Source organism: Hippocampus comes, unplaced genomic scaffold (assembly GCF_001891065.2).
Source record: "Hippocampus comes isolate QL1 unplaced genomic scaffold, H_comes_QL1_v1.1 scaffold104, whole genome shotgun sequence".
Taxonomy (NCBI): Eukaryota; Metazoa; Chordata; class Actinopteri; order Syngnathiformes; family Syngnathidae; genus Hippocampus; species Hippocampus comes.
In genome coordinates, this window is record NW_017806072.1 from 4,211,552 (window position 1) to 4,231,551 (window position 20,000).

Sequence of the window (20,000 nt, forward strand, 5' to 3'; positions counted from 1 at the left end):
TGTGTGTGTGTGTGTGTGTGTGCGCGTGTGTGCGTGTGTGTGTGTGTGTGTGTGTGTGTGTGTGTGCGCGTGTGTGCGTGTGTGTGTGTGTGTGTGTGTGTGTGTGTGTGCGCGTGTGTGCGTGTGTGTGTGTGTGTGTGTGTGTGTGTGTGTGCGCGTGTGTGCGTGTGTGTGTGTGTGTGTGTGTGTGTGTGTGTGCGCGTGTGTGCGTGTGTGTGTGTGTGTGTGTGTGTGTGTGTGTGCGCGTGTGTGCGTGTGTGTGTGTGTGTGTGTGTGTGTGTGTGTGCGCGTGTGTGCGTGTGTGTGTGTGTGTGTGTGTGTGTGTGTGTGCGCGTGTGTGCGTGTGTGTGTGTGTGTGTGTGTGTGTGTGTGTGCGCGTGTGTGCGTGTGTGTGTGTGTGTGTGTGTGTGTGTGTGTGCGCGTGTGTGCGTGTGTGTGTGTGTGTGTGTGTGTGTGTGTGTGCGCGTGTGTGCGTGTGTGTGTGTGTGTGTGTGTGTGTGTGTGTGCGCGTGTGTGCGTGTGTGTGTGTGTGTGTGTGTGTGTGTGTGTGCGCGTGTGTGCGTGTGTGTGTGTGTGTGTGTGTGTGTGTGTGTGCGCGTGTGTGCGTGTGTGTGTGTGTGTGTGTGTGTGTGTGTGTGCGCGTGTGTGCGTGTGTGTGTGTGTGTGTGTGTGTGTGTGTGTGCGCGTGTGTGCGTGTGTGTGTGTGTGTGTGTGTGTGTGTGTGTGCGCGTGTGTGCGTGTGTGTGTGTGTGTGTGTGTGTGTGTGTGTGCGCGTGTGTGCGTGTGTGTGTGTGTGTGTGTGTGTGTGTGTGTGCGCGTGTGTGCGTGTGTGTGTGTGTGTGTGTGTGTGTGTGTGTGCGCGTGTGTGCGTGTGTGTGTGTGTGTGTGTGTGTGTGTGTGTGCGCGTGTGTGCGTGTGTGTGTGTGTGTGTGTGTGTGTGTGTGTGCGCGTGTGTGCGTGTGTGTGTGTGTGTGTGTGTGTGTGTGTGTGCGCGTGTGTGCGTGTGTGTGTGTGTGTGTGTGTGTGTGTGTGTGCGCGTGTGTGCGTGTGTGTGTGTGTGTGTGTGTGTGTGTGTGTGCGCGTGTGTGCGTGTGTGTGTGTGTGTGTGTGTGTGTGTGTGTGCGCGTGTGTGCGTGTGTGTGTGTGTGTGTGTGTGTGTGTGTGTGCGCGTGTGTGCGTGTGTGTGTGTGTGTGTGTGTGTGTGTGTGTGCGCGTGTGTGCGTGTGTGTGTGTGTGTGTGTGTGTGTGTGTGTGCGCGTGTGTGCGTGTGTGTGTGTGTGTGTGTGTGTGTGTGTGTGCGCGTGTGTGCGTGTGTGTGTGTGTGTGTGTGTGTGTGTGTGTGCGCGTGTGTGCGTGTGTGTGTGTGTGTGTGTGTGTGTGTGTGTGCGCGTGTGTGCGTGTGTGTGTGTGTGTGTGTGTGTGTGTGTGTGCGCGTGTGTGCGTGTGTGTGTGTGTGTGTGTGTGTGTGTGTGTGCGCGTGTGTGCGTGTGTGTGTGTGTGTGTGTGTGTGTGTGTGTGCGCGTGTGTGCGTGTGTGTGTGTGTGTGTGTGTGTGTGTGTGTGCGCGTGTGTGCGTGTGTGTGTGTGTGTGTGTGTGTGTGTGTGTGCGCGTGTGTGCGTGTGTGTGTGTGTGTGTGTGTGTGTGTGTGTGCGCGTGTGTGCGTGTGTGTGTGTGTGTGTGTGTGTGTGTGTGTGCGCGTGTGTGCGTGTGTGTGTGTGTGTGTGTGTGTGTGTGTGTGCGCGTGTGTGCGTGTGTGTGTGTGTGTGTGTGTGTGTGTGTGTGCGCGTGTGTGCGTGTGTGTGTGTGTGTGTGTGTGTGTGTGTGTGCGCGTGTGTGCGTGTGTGTGTGTGTGTGTGTGTGTGTGTGTGTGCGCGTGTGTGCGTGTGTGTGTGTGTGTGTGTGTGTGTGTGTGTGCGCGTGTGTGCGTGTGTGTGTGTGTGTGTGTGTGTGTGTGTGTGCGCGTGTGTGCGTGTGTGTGTGTGTGTGTGTGTGTGTGTGTGTGCGCGTGTGTGCGTGTGTGTGTGTGTGTGTGTGTGTGTGTGTGTGCGCGTGTGTGCGTGTGTGTGTGTGTGTGTGTGTGTGTGTGTGTGCGCGTGTGTGCGTGTGTGTGTGTGTGTGTGTGTGTGTGTGTGTGCGCGTGTGTGCGTGTGTGTGTGTGTGTGTGTGTGTGTGTGTGTGCGCGTGTGTGCGTGTGTGTGTGTGTGTGTGTGTGTGTGTGTGTGCGCGTGTGTGCGTGTGTGTGTGTGTGTGTGTGTGTGTGTGTGTGCGCGTGTGTGCGTGTGTGTGTGTGTGTGTGTGTGTGTGTGTGTGCGCGTGTGTGCGTGTGTGTGTGTGTGTGTGTGTGTGTGTGTGTGCGCGTGTGTGCGTGTGTGTGTGTGTGTGTGTGTGTGTGTGTGTGCGCGTGTGTGCGTGTGTGTGTGTGTGTGTGTGTGTGTGTGTGTGCGCGTGTGTGCGTGTGTGTGTGTGTGTGTGTGTGTGTGTGTGTGCGCGTGTGTGCGTGTGTGTGTGTGTGTGTGTGTGTGTGTGTGTGCGCGTGTGTGCGTGTGTGTGTGTGTGTGTGTGTGTGTGTGTGTGCGCGTGTGTGCGTGTGTGTGTGTGTGTGTGTGTGTGTGTGTGTGCGCGTGTGTGCGTGTGTGTGTGTGTGTGTGTGTGTGTGTGTGTGCGCGTGTGTGCGTGTGTGTGTGTGTGTGTGTGTGTGTGTGTGTGCGCGTGTGTGCGTGTGTGTGTGTGTGTGTGTGTGTGTGTGTGTGCGCGTGTGTGCGTGTGTGTGTGTGTGTGTGTGTGTGTGTGTGTGCGCGTGTGTGCGTGTGTGTGTGTGTGTGTGTGTGTGTGTGTGTGCGCGTGTGTGCGTGTGTGTGTGTGTGTGTGTGTGTGTGTGTGTGCGCGTGTGTGCGTGTGTGTGTGTGTGTGTGTGTGTGTGTGTGTGCGCGTGTGTGCGTGTGTGTGTGTGTGTGTGTGTGTGTGTGTGTGCGCGTGTGTGCGTGTGTGTGTGTGTGTGTGTGTGTGTGTGTGTGCGCGTGTGTGCGTGTGTGTGTGTGTGTGTGTGTGTGTGTTCAGAAATACTGAGACACAGTAGTGACTGTGGCAAACTATTTGCTGTGCCTTTTGGTGTTTGTTCATAAGGTTTTCTCAGGCTCGCACTTGTAGATTAGTGGAACACAACTGCACTGTGATTAATTCTGCTTTTGTTTGTTAAAACCGTTTGTTACCTTGTCTTTCTAACGCCTTGCGGCATCATGAGAGTGAGCCAAAGCGTGTCTCACTCGGAGTCAACGGACATCGCAAGTTGTATCGCAATTTTTTGATGATACAGTTCAATCATGATGCTAATGAAAACAAGTGGTATAGAAAATGGTCGAATGCATATGTGAAATGTTGTCATAATATAACACGACAGTGTATCGTAAATAGGGAGTTCCTACAAGCAACCACTGTTTTTGAATGATCAAATGTACAGTATATGTTGGCAGATTGTCATGAGGTGGCGCACGTATCATTAAATTTATCAATATTATAGGATCAACTGTAGGGAGATCTGCAGGGCCCTGAAAATAAATAGTAAAATATAAGGCACATTTTTAATGACGACGAGCCGAACCATATAAAAATTGAAGGTAGTGAAATTACCCAGAAAGTAGCTGAGGGTTCATGGGGCTAATTAAAATTTCCAAGCTTGGCATATCATTATATAAACCAATTAAGGTTATCACAACTTGACTGGAGGTGATCTATGTGGAAGTGTGTTGGAAGCTTCCTACACTCTCCTCAGGTACCTTGCATGTGCTAAGCTCAGAAGTCCGGAGCTTTTTTTACTCCCTCCCATTTCCATGTCTGGCAAACCCGACAGATCCATTATGCATAATACCTTTGAAAAGAATATGAAGACCGATTTATTGGTCATTATCATGGACTGCCTTGATGGAGAATAAAGCGGTGGCTTTGCAACTTTAACTTTTATTGAGAATCACCGGAATTGAAAATCTTAATTATATAAAAATCTTCATTTGTTTTGTTGGCGTGGCACTGCCATTGTCTCTTTTGGCTCATGGCCAATTTCGTCGAAGCATCTGCCGGTGAAAGACGTTTCATCAGGCTAGATCAATTCTGACGTGGAGAAACACTTTTCCTCAATGGAATACGTAAGATGCATTGTTTCCTTTTACTTCATTTACAGACAAGTCATGTTTTGTTTACTCTCTGCTTTCACGGTCGATTTTGCCATTCCTTTTGTTTCTTGGTTACCTCAGTCCAACAAACTCACGAGTGTTGACTTGTTGAGTGTGCATCTGTGCAATCATCCTTTTGTGTGTGGGTGGTTTTCTGAAAACACGGTCCGCCTCGGGTTGTGGATGGTGACCCAATTTGAGTCAATATTTTTTTTTTTTTTTGGCACTTTAAAACTCAATCACCACATTTGATTGCTTCCAATATGGCATATACGATGCAGTGATAAAATAAACAACCTTACTGACAACGTATTGTTGTGTGTTCGTGTATTTTAAGCAGTGAAAAATAGCCATCGCGACCACTTCTTGTTCGTGACATGCTGACACTCATGGAAATAAGAGCCCTTTCTCTACCCTGAAAATGCATTTATTTCAAAAACAGCTGTTACCAGTAACTGGCAGAATGTAAATACAGCACAACATTGCTTCGTCGAGTTCCAAGCTATGAAATAACTGGTTCGCTCCTCTATTAACACAATGCATTTCTTTTTGTTTATTTTTAAGAACCGGAATTTAGATTTGTTAGGAACCAGAATCACATCCAGCGACTCAAATCAAATGCCAAACCCGATATAGGAGTGTGTGTGAATTGCCCAACTGATGTTTACATTTGTGTGCATGCTCATGATCAAATCGAGCTTCACCTTTTGTGTGTGTTTGAAAAGACACAAAACGCCCCGGATTATAATACTATTACCTTAATTAAAGAAATTAAGAAAAAAAAATCGCTTTTAAGTACCTGATGAATATATCAAGTGCTTTTTATCGTAAAACCTGATAAATTCTTCTCTCTACAGTCTATGCCTATGTAAAGCACATTTTATGTCTGCATTTTTCTGCCATTACTGGCTTTATTTATCATCTTTACCGTTACACCATCTGATTTCCACAGTCAGAGCATTTTGGTCATTTTCACTTTAATACCTCGTTTTGGGTCATGTAAGTTTGCAATATCAACCTTTGTTAAGGTCTGCTCGACCCAAGGTCCTTATATTTCTATCATGTTTGACCAAAAGGAAATAAAGATTGTATTCAGTGGCACGCATTTTCAAATATTTAAATCGATACCTTGCAGTTCTAAAGCAGGAGTGTTGGGGCCTCTGCTCATGTCCAAATATTCCCTTGTTATGAGTAAGCAAGAAAAACAAATAAATAGCTGTGAGGCAAATACAAAAACAGGCAAAACAAAATGTTCATCTGATGTATTCATGCTCTGCTGCTCATCCTAATAGAAAAAAAAAACAACTCCACAGATTATTAATTGTGCATGAATAATATGTGGTTTCATTGTTATATCCTTCACCATAGATTGTGCTGTATAATTGATGTTTTAAATGCTGTTTGTTTGTTTTTCTATTCGTCACTCTCATTACATACAACTAAAGTGGCTATTTTAATGACAGTTACATTATGAAATACAAACCACATACCACTCTAAATAAGCATGTGCAATACAGTACTCACTTTTGCATATTAAAGTAGGCATCATTAACACTAGCATCCCGGTGGCCACAGTAGCCCCCTTTCAGGTCACCGTGGACAAAACAGGATAGTTGGGTGGGCAATTAACATCACAGGTTATGATTGCCATGGAGGACCAACAAGATGTTTAAACTGTGAAAACATTTGTTGCGGCGATCAGTCGCTAAAAGGCTCCAGGTTTCATTTATCCCAAGAGGGTTTTCTTTTTTACTGTTTGGCAACTAGCTTTTGGGTGGCTCATGTTTTTGGTTTCCAGTGCTTGTTTGTACATCTGCATGTTTCATTCTTTGCAATTACTAACAATTGTCTGTTCATGGCAAGCAATCATCCGGACATTTGTCCTTATATGCCTTTTCCTTTGATGTGGTTCTTCTGCCACATAAATTTCCCCTTAAGGGACAATAAAGAGTTTTTCACTCTGATTTCTGATTCGGATTCACGGTGCGGGTGAGGAACCGAGTCAGCCGTAGTAATTCGGTGTGAATATAACTGACCCTGACAGTACTTAGTCGGGCGCATCAACATTTGTATTCCCCGGTATTTGCTGGTTTTGTTATAGGTACAGTACCAAAGGCTTGGAATCCTGGATGACAAAAAAAGATTATGGTTAAGGTGTCGAAACACCTGAAACACACAGGCAATGTGGAGACGGAGTGAAGACAAGAAGCAGTTACTTTCCATCCTGATTTTCCTCTGAAGGGAAAGGGAGCGAGTTCCCTCACCTAACTAGGAACCAGAGCGCAAGCACATTTGAACACATTGGTTCCATTCTTCTGTTTCCTACTCACGTTTATACAAATGATTTTGAGAGATATATCTTCACTTAGAATTGGCATGAGAATAAATTCTGAATAGAAAATATGCTCTTATCAACTAAATATCTGTGACAACCTATTTTTGAGTGTTACACTTTCAGTCACGACGCATAGCGCGTGCCGTTTTGAAGGGTTCTTCGCATACACAGAAATGTGCCCACATTCGCTGCCACCAGCTCTTCTAAAGCTAAGCCATGTGTTTAATTAACCTACAATGCCCACCGGGGCATACCTGTTTATAATGCTCAATGAATGTGTGTGTGAGAGAGAGAGGGTGTTGGCTTGCACTTCTCAGCATTGCAATTCACTGTGCAGTGTACCGGTGAAAAAGGCGGTTTCACAGTTTTTTGTACAAGAGATGGATTAGTGAATAAGTTGTTGACAGAAGTGTCATTAATCATCTACTTAAATGGCAGTATTTGCCCCCCTGCGCTGACACCGACTCCAGAAACTGCAAAAACGTGCTCCAAAGCTCCCCGGCGTAAGAAATGTGAGGGGCCCCGTTAGATTGTGACGAGCCAGAACAAAACATACTCTCATCAGTGGGAAACAGTGAGCCAAACTGAAATGTGGCTGTTAAGAGCCTTTGGGATTCAGTGGCCCATCACAAATAGTGTGGTAGACTGTGAGAAAACAAGACAAGACTCGAATACAGTAAAAAAAAAAATTTTTAAAAAATGGCCAAAATCCCATGTCGCATGGTGTTTCGAGCTGCTGGGAACATCATGTAAACGCCCCAGAGCACACAATCAATACAAAAAAATCAAATAAAATTGTCAATGAAAAGCTCTTCTCATTGCTGTTCTTGGATGAACAATGGATGTTAATTATAACAGAAATCAAATATAATATACTCATACTCAGTTTCCTCATTTGATACAATACACAATTGAATGAGACTGACAGCAACACTGCAGATTTGCAGCTCTCACGCAGCATAAAAGTGTCAACACTCAGGGCCAAAAACAAAGAACGAACTGCCGCCGCCGGTAGCACCTTTAATTGCTCTTTATTGGCACCCGAATTTTTTTCCTTTTGAATGTGCCATTCGCAAAGGATATGGCGCTAATAACATACCGGCCCAAAGACGTCCACAGAGTTTGACAGCTGAGTGCGGTTTGCACCTGTCTTTCCCCTGATTGCACCCATGGCGAAGTATAAATGCGGGCTTGAAAACCGTGATGGTGGCAGAACAATGGCGGTCCGGAAGAGACTCTTTCACTCAATTCAAATCACAATTCAAAACGCACCTGCCTGCTCGACCTGTCATTTTGCTCTGCCCCATTCCGTTCTTTTTTTAAAATTTAAATTTATTTCTCTCATTCAGATTTTTATTGTCGTTTTATTGTTTGTTTGTTTATTTGTACGGTGTTCTTCAGTGCCAAGAAAGACGATTTTAAGTAAAATATAATTTCCGACATGTCTTGTATATGCGTTCCCTCGCTCAAAAGAGGGTTCCACTAAGAAACGCCAATATTACTTTTTTTTTCTTTTTTCAATGCAACCCGCAGAGCAGACAAAAGCGTTGACAGAAACAGTACAGTATACAAAACTAAATTCAAATATAAAATGTATACAACTTCACAAACTTCTTCAACCACCGCACGGAGTACAAAACGTACACAAATTACATAAAATAAATGAGTACAAAACACATCGTGTAAAACAACTTACATTACATTTTAAACTTTGCAATACTGTACTGTAATTATGTTTTCACAGCTTTTGGTTTCGCACAAACAGACAATGTCAGTAGCGGCAATACTATAGCAGCTTTTTCTAGGCATTATTTACATCACTCACATTGCGTGTAGCTATTAGCGCTGGTAAACTACACGTTGTTTATCATTTGCATCAAGGTGGGCAATTTCTCATATGCACATTACCTAATTTAAATACGTGCAAATACCACCAGATGCATTCTGCTTGAAAGTTGTGACGCATTTCTCCATCTGCGAGTGCTTTGTGAATGAGACCGTGTTTGCTCTATTTTTCCCTTTCAGCACCATGCAAAAGCCACACAATCCCTTTGTGAATTCGGCCTTCAGTTTGCGACATAAGCTGTCTGACACAGCTTGTGTATTCGATCTTGTAGATTGAAAGTTTTTGCCGGTGTACAGCAAGTACAACATTCTGCCATAGTGTATATTCATACATTGATGTTGCTCCATTGATCCAATCCAAATATTCCCTCTTTTGTCCAACTTTTGTTGTTTCTGTTCCTTCACCCGTACCCGTAGACAGCAGTTACAAATAGTCATTTGACTTCTATTTGAATTGCATGTATGTTCATGCCCTCATTGTCTCAGCCTTTGGTCTGAGCCACTGTTATATAGTTGAGTGTGTATAGCAGCAGGGTGGCGAAGTTAATGTATTCCACATGCTGCACATTCTCCTTCAAGATTAGAGCTTGGCTGAGTTGTTTTCGCGTGTGTGTGTGTGTGTGTGTGTGTGTGTGTGTGTGTGTGTGTGTGTGTGTGTGTGTGTGTGTTTCAAGAATTATTGATATTACCCCCCGCTGAACTGATATTAACTTTCCATTCACCTGCATGTAAGACAGCACCCCTGCATTTCTGTCTCACTTGGGCCATTTCTGTTATTGCTTGCACATTATCTAATTCCATGCAAATATTTGTTTATTTCAATGATTCCCCACTGGATACAGGAAAAGTCATGGATCTATAACAACCATAGGCAGGTGTACAGGGTGGAAAGGGGTGGTCGCTACCACCCTTACCAATTGCCTTGACCTCCAGTTGCCACCCCTGGCTGTTAGCAATGAATGTATCAGTACTAAATTCCAAATTTTATTCTCAACCTCGCTGTCGAGCGGGCGCACTGGATGTGGAGAGCCCTCCAACGGTGGGTCATGGCTGCCTATCTGGAGAAGGAGACCGCTTATGATGCTTGTTTTTCGGTCGCTCAGCTCAAAGAGTTGCCCTGGAGGTGTACGAGGGTAAATGACAAGGTGGCACCTAGCTCCATGCGGGAGGCCTCTGGTGGAGAGGCCGCTGACAGTGCAACATTTTCGGTTACCTAGCTCAGGCAATTGCGAACTCAAGTGAAAAATCCCCACGAGCACCGTGGAGATGACCCTGCCCCCACACCCCCGTCTCCCCTTTGTGAAGCAAAGCAAAACGCTTTGGATGAATAAAGGTTATATAAAACCATAAAAACAAAAATAGGTGTTTATTTTAGTTTTCTTTTGCACAGTGCTTTTTCATAATTTGACTCATCTGACTTCAGTGTCTTGGACATTTCGCAAAAAAAATGCTTGATACCGAAGAAGAGTTAAATACTTTTCAAACCAGGGATGTGCTGGGACCAAAATCCGGCCCGGGAATAGTTGATGGGGATGCGTGGCCTTCATGTGCTGAGAAGTTGTTGTCGACGGCCCGTCATGCGTTGAAACGTAGTTGGTGATGATGAGTGGTTGGGTGGCTGATGTCCAGGACATGCCCGGAAACACGTCAAAATAATATATCAATTTTCCTGAAATTTTTGATGGCCACTATTTACAACCATTTATTTTTGTAATTCAAGATGCTTTTGTCTTCTTCATAGTGCAAGTCTTTATCGTGGATACAATAGTTGTCTGTTCCATTTTAAAATACATTAACACTTACAGCTAAAAATGTTCAGGCCACAGTATTGCCTCAAATTTAAGTTCATCCATCTTTTATAAACATTTCAGGAATGCCGGTAGACAGTGCAAAGTTCAGTCAAAGTTGAATGCACTATCATCTTAATACAGCACAGTGACTAGTTGTAGTTTAATAGTTTTATATACCTTAAAGAACGCAGGCGGCTGTCAGCGAATAATGATTGAATAAGAGCAGCTGCTTGCTGCTGTGAGAAGCTGTTCCTTACGTATGATCCGACTCGGCGACTACAGTAATTGCAACTGCTATCTCTGACTAGTCGATTAGCAAAATATAAATTTTGGTTATTCACGTGACCTGTGTAAAATGTGCCAGGGAATGCAGAAAGTTAAACCCGAATTAAAAAAAAAAAAAAACTGTTTGCGCATGTGCACAGGTTTGTGGGGAGGTTACAACCTCTGCCCTCCCAACTGAACCTCTTGCCAACCCCTCGCCACGCCAAAACTGTCTCGAACCACCAGTAATAACAACACACTGATCTTAATTATTACATTTATTATAAATAAAATATAATATAAATGTGTTATTGTTATGAATGTGCTGTCTTTTATGTGCTCGAGATTTTTTTTTTTCTTCCAAACTGATCCTGCCAGCATTGTATTGTCCTAATCGTGTGTATCTTTACTTTACGTTCAACGCGTCACACCTCTGCCTCTTCCTCATCTATATTTCCCTCTGAGGATCTTCTGCGTGTTGTGTATCTACGATCCCCTGCTACTACGGTTGCCTCTCATACCTTATCCCACACACGGTGCGTGTCATTTTACCGTGGGCAGTGTACACTCAATGTGCACACAGGCATGCAGTGTATATGTGCACATAGGCACTCGAGACAACTTTTCTCTTTATTCCACAAGCCACTTAGCAACTTTATATAGCAACTACCCAAGGAGGGGATTAACAGCAGGAAACATAAACAGAACGGCTTGCAGCAAGATGGAACACACAGCCAAACATGCACAACAGCATACTCGTGAGCCTCGGCCAAGCACACTTTGCGTTCTTGTCATCCACCATTTGAGACTTTATACCAGTAAATGCTCTTATACTTTGAGCTTTGCTGTGTACAGTGCACTGTTTTTATCACACTGAGACCTGAGACTAAAACGCACACTCGATTTAAAAGAAATCCGCTGAGGCCTGTGCGCCTTTAGCATTTTCTGTTATTTGATCCCATCTTTTGTCTCCTGTCTCGGGTCATGCACCTGTTGGAGATTTACACATAGCTGCTGTGCAACATACCAGATGAGGAGAGAAGCCTTATACTTATTTGCTCCCGTGCAAGATGTGCTGCATGCGCTTTCACTTGTTGTGTCCATACTTCATTATCATTCCAGAACTTATAGACTTTAATTATCTGCCTTGGCTCTGATTAGTGTTTGTAAAAGGCTAATTAGACGAAGTCTTGTAAAATCACAACTACCATTACCAGAGAGACATGTTATGGAAAGGCACCAGCAAGAAGCAAGGACTATGTCTTCCGCAGAGATTTGATAGTGGACTAAATGTTAAGAGCTAGAGCTATGATATCTATGTTGATTAATGGCCCTGCTTTACGCTAAAATCTTTATTATTATTCCTTATTCATCAAGTGGATTGTTCCGTTTTACAAAGCAGGATCACGCTTAAATTGCAGAAACCACAGCTGTCGACATTTTGGTGATACCATCTGAACATTGATTAGTTTCTCAGCACCCATGATGCAGTGGCAATTTATCTGAAAGGAACTATCGTCAGGATCCAACCGAGAACTTTTCTCACGACAGAGCAACTTTAAAGCCTGGACAGGCAGATAGATTAATTTTTTCCCCTTGCTTCTTCCTCCTTCTGTTATTATCCTTCTAACAATCCTTTTAAGAGCTGTCACACACTTTGCAGCTTGAATGTTTCTGTTGTGGGCTCTATGGAGGGTAACATACTGTATTTCTCATCAAAGTGCATCTTAACTGTAAACCGATTTCAGAAGAAGGAACGAGATTTGTTTTTTCATCTCTCATCTCATATATATATATATATATATATATATATATATATATATACACACACACACACACACACACACACACACACACACACACACACACACACACATATATATGTGTGTGTGTAACACAAATAAAATGAGTTTGAGTTTAGCATAAAGGATTTTGTCCCATTTTTCAGGTCATGAATTGGCCCGAATTATCAATCTAAACACATGGGAATTTTGCAATAGTCCTGATTTTTAATAAGTTATGCCTTCAAATATATGAAGTGAAAAGTGACGAGTGACACTTTTCATCAACAATGTCTGAGTTTAAAAATAGTTGAAAAGCTAAACTATTTCAAATGTTAAATAATCCATCCATCTGTTTTCTAATCTGCTCATCCTCACGAGAGTCGCGGGCGTGCTGGAGTCTATCCCAGCTGTCTACGGGCAGTAGGCAGGGTAACCCCTGAACTGGTTACCAGCCAATCACAGTGCACAAAAAATGTTATTAATATAATTATATATTTATTTCTATTCAAAGTCTTTAGTCGACAATATTAGTAGGCAAATTTTTAGATTTCTGATCATTGTAACAGATTTAAAAAGCAACTGACATTTTGTCAAAAATGAACAAAAATACAGGAGATGTGGGGGGGGGGGGGGCTCTTTCTTCCCGTCCATGCCTCATAGCTCTGTGCCGATTTAAACGCTACGGTAATTAGAATAATAATAAGAAGAAGGAGGATGCATTCACTGAAATGATTTCTACAATGATTCATGTTTCAACATTGCCATCTACAAGATTTGCAATTAAAGTGTTAACTAAGTCTATTAGCAGAAGAATGTCCTGTAAAATCTTTTGTTGTTGTAAAAGAATTGATATTTCTGATCAGATATTACATTGATTTCATGCAATGTGCGTTGGCAAGAGTATGTTGTTGGGAAACCAAGCACAGAACACCTGTTAGGGCCATTCTTTGGGTAGTGAACAGACTCAATCAGCTGCTACTTTTGTCTTGGATTTAGAAGCACATAAATAGCCACCAGTCAGACTCAGGTGACTGTTTACATAATGGGATTTGAGACCCATCGTTACCTTCAGGCCTTTTGTAACTCACCTTCGTGTGTAAGTCTGAGATGGTGTGTGAGTTGGTGAGAGTGTGTTTGTCTGACAGCAAGGTAGCGACATGCTCGTTTGCTAATGTGCAGTATATCTTGTATCATGTGTCAGGGTGTGATGTCACAATTTGCCAATCCTTGTGCTTGTATTTATATCTGTGGGTGTTCTGTTCTGGGTTGAAACCTCTGATGGTTTTGTCTACTGAGCACCTTGATCTGGCATTTCCTCATGTCACATTGACACAAGATCCGAGATATTTTTTTAAAATAGCGGCTTAGTTTAGGATACTTGGTCCACTATTTCCCCATTAAACCTTGTAATGGCATCAGCATAAGTGCCTTAAGTGCCTGACTCCAGTGCACAAAGTACAGTGCTGCATTTCGACAGGAAATTTTGTCTGGGGAAAAAAAAACATCAAATGGTTGAAGGTAACCTCAGATCGGGGCTTAGTGCCATGATCATTTTTTTTTTTTTGCTTTCCTTTGTCACATGCTTTCAATGAAAAAAGATGCTGTCAATCATGGTGATAACAGCGAAGTGGACTTTGAGTGCATGTGTACAGATCCTTTTTTGAGAAGTGTTTCATAATGCATCAAAGCTTCCTGAAATATTTCGAGTGATGAATTAGATTTGTTCATTTAGTTTTATTGACAGTCACTAAAAATGGAAAGCAAAGCTTATCATTATTTGCAAGTAGTTTACCTGTTTGAGTTTGTTTATTTTTATGCCACTTTTCTGCATTTATTGACATATCAACTTGAATGGATTTTTGTTGCAAAAGGCATTTCTGTAATGGTGTTATCATATAATTAGCTTTTGAAGGCAATTGTTACAAAATGAAAAGAATGCTTGAAAGAAAGTTTGCTAGATGTTGTCACGGTAGTGTAAAGCCTGTTGGATCCAGGATGTTTATGAAAGTTTACCTCCTCTCAACTATTAACATTCTGGATGTTGTCACGAAAAGATTTCACAGTTGGCATATTCCTGATTGTGTAAAAACTGAAGAACAAATTTGCCCAATCCACGCTTAACCAGAACAAACCTGTGGCAAGATCAATGTATGAATAAACATTGTTTTTGAAATCATAGCGATCCATTTTACGTAGATAGCAACAATACCTGCTAATCGTTCCTGTCTATGCTTCAACGTGACTGCTGCTGTTTATTTTTGCTGTCATACCTGGCACATTAGTTGGTAATTGGATTCAGGGAATCTTCTTAGTCACTCTAGTGGAGAAGTGAGCTGGGAACCAAATGCCTGTAGCCTTGACTGAGCCCCGGCGGAAAGATAAAGGTACCTTTATAGAGATTTGCTTGAGGAGACTGTGGCTGAGGCGTTGTCCCGTTGAACCCCGGGAGACTTAATGGAGAATGGAAGTACAGGTTTTGCGAGAAAACATGCCCCCACACTGTTGTAGGTTGACAGTAAGTAATTGCTCACAAACTGAAATAATACAGGTTCAAAATGTGGGTGTCAAGACTCATCCTTGACATCATACTTTTAATAATTCAAAGTATATCAATAGCATCACTTGGCCTGCATGCTAAACAGCGTGTTGGTGAGTGGCTTGCACATTTGCATCACAGTTCAGAGGGTCAGGGTTTGAGTCTCAGCTCTGACCATGCTGTATGGAGTTTGTATGTTCCCCGTACTGGTATGGCTTTTCTCCCACGGTCCAGAAAATATGCACGTTGAGTTGAAAGAAGACTTCCAATTGTCGCCAAGTATGAATGTGAGTGTCAAGAATTATTTAAAAAATATATTTTCCCTGCGATTTGTCCATGGTGTACCTGGCTTTTTGCCCAAAGTAAACATCCCTTTGCCCCAGCGTATGCGACACCCTAATAATGCAATGCATTGTTGAAAATTGGTGGATGGATGGATGTTCTGCATACTTCAATCTACTTTGCTTCCATTCATCCAACTTGCTCAACAGCACTGCACAACTTGATCACATCCTGTCTTGACCGCTGCAATTCCCATCCTTTTCGTTTCCCCCAAAAGTCCATCCATTAACGTGGGCATGCTGGGGCCTATCCCAGCTGCCATCGGGCAGTAGGCGGGGTACACCCTGAACTGGAGGTCAGCCAATCGCAGGGCACACTTAGACGAACGATTCACGCTCACAATCACACCCAAGGACAATTTAGAGCATTCAATCAACCTCCTAAAGAGGACACAATATGTAAAATTGACTTTTTAATTGATTGTATACAAATAGTTTGGAAGGCCCCATTCATCATGTGTGACAATATACAACTTAACAAATATCGAACCAACACTAAGTTTCTACGCCAATGATTTGACAGATTGTCTGGGCGAACATAGAGCAATGGCCAGAGTCTGGTCAGTGAATCAGCTCAAACTTTGGTATGATTAAGTAAATTCAGTTTGAAAGTGACCATTCCTCTTCATGATAGTAAATGTTGAGAGCTCATTGAAATTGAAAGAGTCCACATTAAAGCATTTTGTGATATTGTCTTCGCATTTTAGAATCGTAAAGTCAATCTCTCGACTCGAATCCTATAGCTCAGGCCCTTTTACCTGCTAGAGAAGAAATTGAAGGTTGCAACCCACACCCTTGCCCTAAACAAACAAACAAACAAACAAACAAACAAACAAACAAACAACAAACAAACAAACAAACCCAACAACTGAAAGAAGCATTGGTGAAAGTCTGGAAATGCATCACAAAATAATGTTGCCTCACCTATATTCTCTTGATTGTTTATCATCATAAGCATTATATTTTAGCTGGGACCTATCCCAGCTAACTTCGGGACAAGAGATACACCCTAGACCAGGGGTGGGCAATTAATTTTGCAAAGGGCCCACATGAGAAATTAGAACACTTGCCAAGGGCTAAGCCAACATGCTAACCTCAACTTTGTATTTTTTATCATGCGCCTTATTTCGGAAAAAGTGTATTTTCTTGAGTTAGTAAATTGTTACGTGGGTGGATATGGTTTGTGTTGTTATAATTAGGAAACACAAATTTTAAACAAAATTATAAGCGGTCATTAAAATGACATCTTTACACTTTAAAAATTATAACATTAATTTTATGCAGTAACCACCAACTCATATTTGCCATTCCTAGTAGTCAAGGCTTCTAAATACAGTATATACTGTAGATAAGTAGGAAGTGGTAATATCATTTACAGTGATGTATAATGACACAGTGATGACTTATACTACAGCCAATACGTGCAGTATTTGCAACTGTAGCTTTGTATACAGTGGGCCAAATCTTCTTGGTCCTCTTTCCTTGACCGTGCATGAAACAAGAACATTACTGTACTTACATTGGGACCACTGTGATTTCTTCCAGTTTCTTCTTTTGGAACAAATAGTTGCTGGATATGTCAGAAAGGTTGCTTAAAATGGCAAAGAGGTAGCCAAGTTCGCAGCACTACTGACACAAGTCCTAGCTCTTGCTTGCTACCTTGCCTGTACTAGCATCTGTGCATGTGTACTGAAAATAAAAGCACAACTTTCTAAATAAAAACAGTGGTGCTTTTCATGTTTTACCCTTGACTTTGACTTCATGGTCACTGTGAGGGTCGATCAGAGGGCAGGCCAGATGCGGCCCCCGGGCTGCACTTTGCCCAAGTCTGCCCTAGACTGATCCACAGCCAATCATATTTATCTTATTCACTTAAGTTCCAGTAGTTTTGCTCACCTAAATATGTGGTGTTCCTTCCAATTAATGCTTTAAATTGTCTACCTGATCCAGATGTACTGTATATACTTGGAATAAAAGCTGAAATGTTGTCTCTTATCTTCTGTTTGTCTTTTGATGACAAACCAGATGCTTTCAGGGTACAAATGAAGAAACTGACCTCGGTGTTCCAATACTTTTGGCGATGACTGTATGTCATGATCAGATGTGCGCCCTGACTGACTGGATGCATGTCTGTGCTCCAGATTCAGTTGGCTGCTTGTCTACCCTGTATACACACACACACACACACACACACACACACACACACACACACACACACACACACACACACACACACACACACATACACATACACACACACAACACACTTACATGACAGCTGTCACTTTCAGTAGCCACAGTGCCATCACCTATCTACCCTTTCCTCCAGGCCCTGACTGGTACTTGAACAAGGTGAAGCTGACGATCACTGATGTCAACGACAACGTCCCTGAGTGGAACATGAAGCCTTACCCATACCAGGCTGGAATGTCCCCTGATGCCACGGCAGGGACCTTTGTCTATCAGCTCCGGGCCCTCGATGGGGATGAGGGGAGAAGCGGGGAGGTGGAATATTTTTTGGCTGATGGTAAGATTTTCGCTTCTCACATTCACACATTTAAACTAATGTGGAAAAAAAGTAGGCTGAGTTGTGTGCATGACGCACAATGGAATCATGGGAATAAATCCATGTAGACAGGCCATGGTACAGTTACTCAGACAGACAGCCACAGGCATTCACAGATTCATTCATGCATTTTGCACTATTAGTTTTCTTTTTTTTTTTTTTTTGTCTGCATCACATCTTTCTTGCTCTCAGTATCTCTTTGCTAGGCATGTACGTACGTTGACAGCCAGAGGCCTTCACACTTTTGGCCGTTCATTTTTCGTACACTCCTGCATATCTACCTACTTTGCTCTGTTCTAACACACAGACAATCATGAAAAGGCACACGAATAAGTATGGGGATGTGTTTGAGGGGATAGAAGTTTGTTGGCATGTCAGAGACGGGAGATGTGCTAATCTTCCCAATGAGATTTTACAAAACACCACTGACTTCTCTCTGACTCACATTAGTCCATCGCAATTCTCCCTGATGCAAGCTAAAGGGTAATTGCCAAGACACAGCCGGAGTCCATGCTTGCCCAATATTACTGGGCCACTAACAACTTGCTTCATAGTTCTGAGCAAGTGTGGCATGATTATTTTATTTGAATTGATGTCAATTTCATGTTAAAATAATGTATTCTACCTTTGTATTCTGGGGTTCTGAGTATGGAGTACCCCACCCCTGATAAGGGCTGTTCAGTCGATGTCTAATGTCAGCATTTGGTCCTCAAAGTAGGTAGGTCTTCATCAAGCTGCAATCCTCAACTTTCACTTAAGTATTTCACAGCCGAGCACGTATTGTTTGGAATAAGAATCAGCATTTCCAAATCTGAGAGCATTGTCCTCAGTCGGAAAAAGGCAGGGCGCCCTCTACAGGTTGGAAGTCAGATCCTTCCCCAAGTAAAACAGTTCAAGTATCTTTTGGTCATGTCCAGGCCGGTGTAGTGTCCGCAGTTATGTAAACTCTGAATTCGGTCTGAAGTGGTGTTGAAGGAGTCGAGCCGAAAGGTGACGCTTTCAATTTACCAGTCTGTCTTTGTTGCCATCTTCACTCATGTGGTGTGGACCATGACCAAAAGAACAAGATCATGGATACATCATCAGTGTCCAGGCTCTCGCTTAAAGACAGGGTGAGAGGCTGAGTATCCGGGAGGAGCTCAGAGTTGAGCCGCTGCCCCTCCACAGGAAATGAAGCCAGATGAGGTGGCCGAGGCATCTGGTGAGGATGCCTACTGGATGCCTTACTGATGAGGTGTTACGGCACATCCCACTGTGTCTCCCCACGTGACCGATCACAGACGTGAAAGTAGATGGGTGGAAGAAGGTTGGATTCTGCGCTTCAATGCAAAACCATTAAAAGGATTAGATTTTTCAAGGCACGTATGCCCTTAAAGATTGATCAGTGGCGTAAAATTTGGTTGTTTGCTAACCTTAGCTGAGGAAGTAAGGAAGTAATATCTTCATTTTGTGATTGATACCATTGTTTAATCAGCCAGAGGATGACCCCTTAGTTCGCCCTAAATCTGAATCCTTTATCTTCTAAAATTCTATGCTTCATAATATTTGCGAGAAGGTTTTCAACTCACTTGTAACCGTGACTGTGCGCAAAGCGAGCCAGAATGGAAAGCTGTTGTTCGATGCACATTTTTTGTCGATCTGCACTCTCTTTTAGAGTAATGGGGCAGGTGTCTCCCTTCTATTGTGCACAAAAACTGTCCATTTAGCAATTTGCAATGATTAATCCCACCTTTGTTACAGTTAGAACAACTATGCTGTTATTGTTTTTCCCGAATATGCAATAGGTAATTGCAACCGATTACCATTGTCAAGCTTTCACACCGAAAAACGGTTTATTGCCAGTTTTCTTGTTGGGCTTTGGTTGCAACGGCTGTGTTTATTTTTACCTGTGCGCTGGAAGAATTCTCTTCATTTTAGTTATTGTTTTGGGGCTTCAACAACCCTTCAGATGTGTGCTGATTTTAGCTAACTACACTAACAATGAGAAAAAGAACCCCAATGATTATGATGTAAGACATAAATACAGCACAAATGAATCAATCAGTAAATAAAGTCCTGGACTCACTGACCTCCAAGCACACCCACACGCACGCACGCACGCATGCATGCACGCACGCATGCACGCACGCACGCACATGCATTTTTGAAAATATAGCAAGCGAAAAATATGGATTAAAAATGATCTGTGTAGATTTGAAGAATCTCAATGAAATAAATTAAAACCATGTCCTTTTGGGAATGTTTGGATTATTTAGTCATTTGATTGCACGGAAGGGAAGGGATTAGATCAGCCGTGTCCAAACTACAACCCGGGGGCCATTTGTGGCCCGCCATCCATTTTTCAGCGGCCTGTGACCTGACAAAAAATATATG

General features: G+C 43.0%; 1 protein-coding gene across 1 annotated transcript in view; it reads left to right on the forward strand.

The window, feature by feature from the left end:
• Nucleotides 1-20,000, forward strand: part of LOC109530514 (neural-cadherin-like) — a 124,905-nt gene that overhangs the window by 33,570 nt on the left and 71,335 nt on the right. The window contains exon 2 of the mRNA XM_019894331.1: nucleotides 17,391-17,588. Coding sequence (XP_019749890.1) covers nucleotides 17,391-17,588 — 198 coding nt within the window. The remainder of the gene's footprint in view (nucleotides 1-17,390; nucleotides 17,589-20,000) is intronic.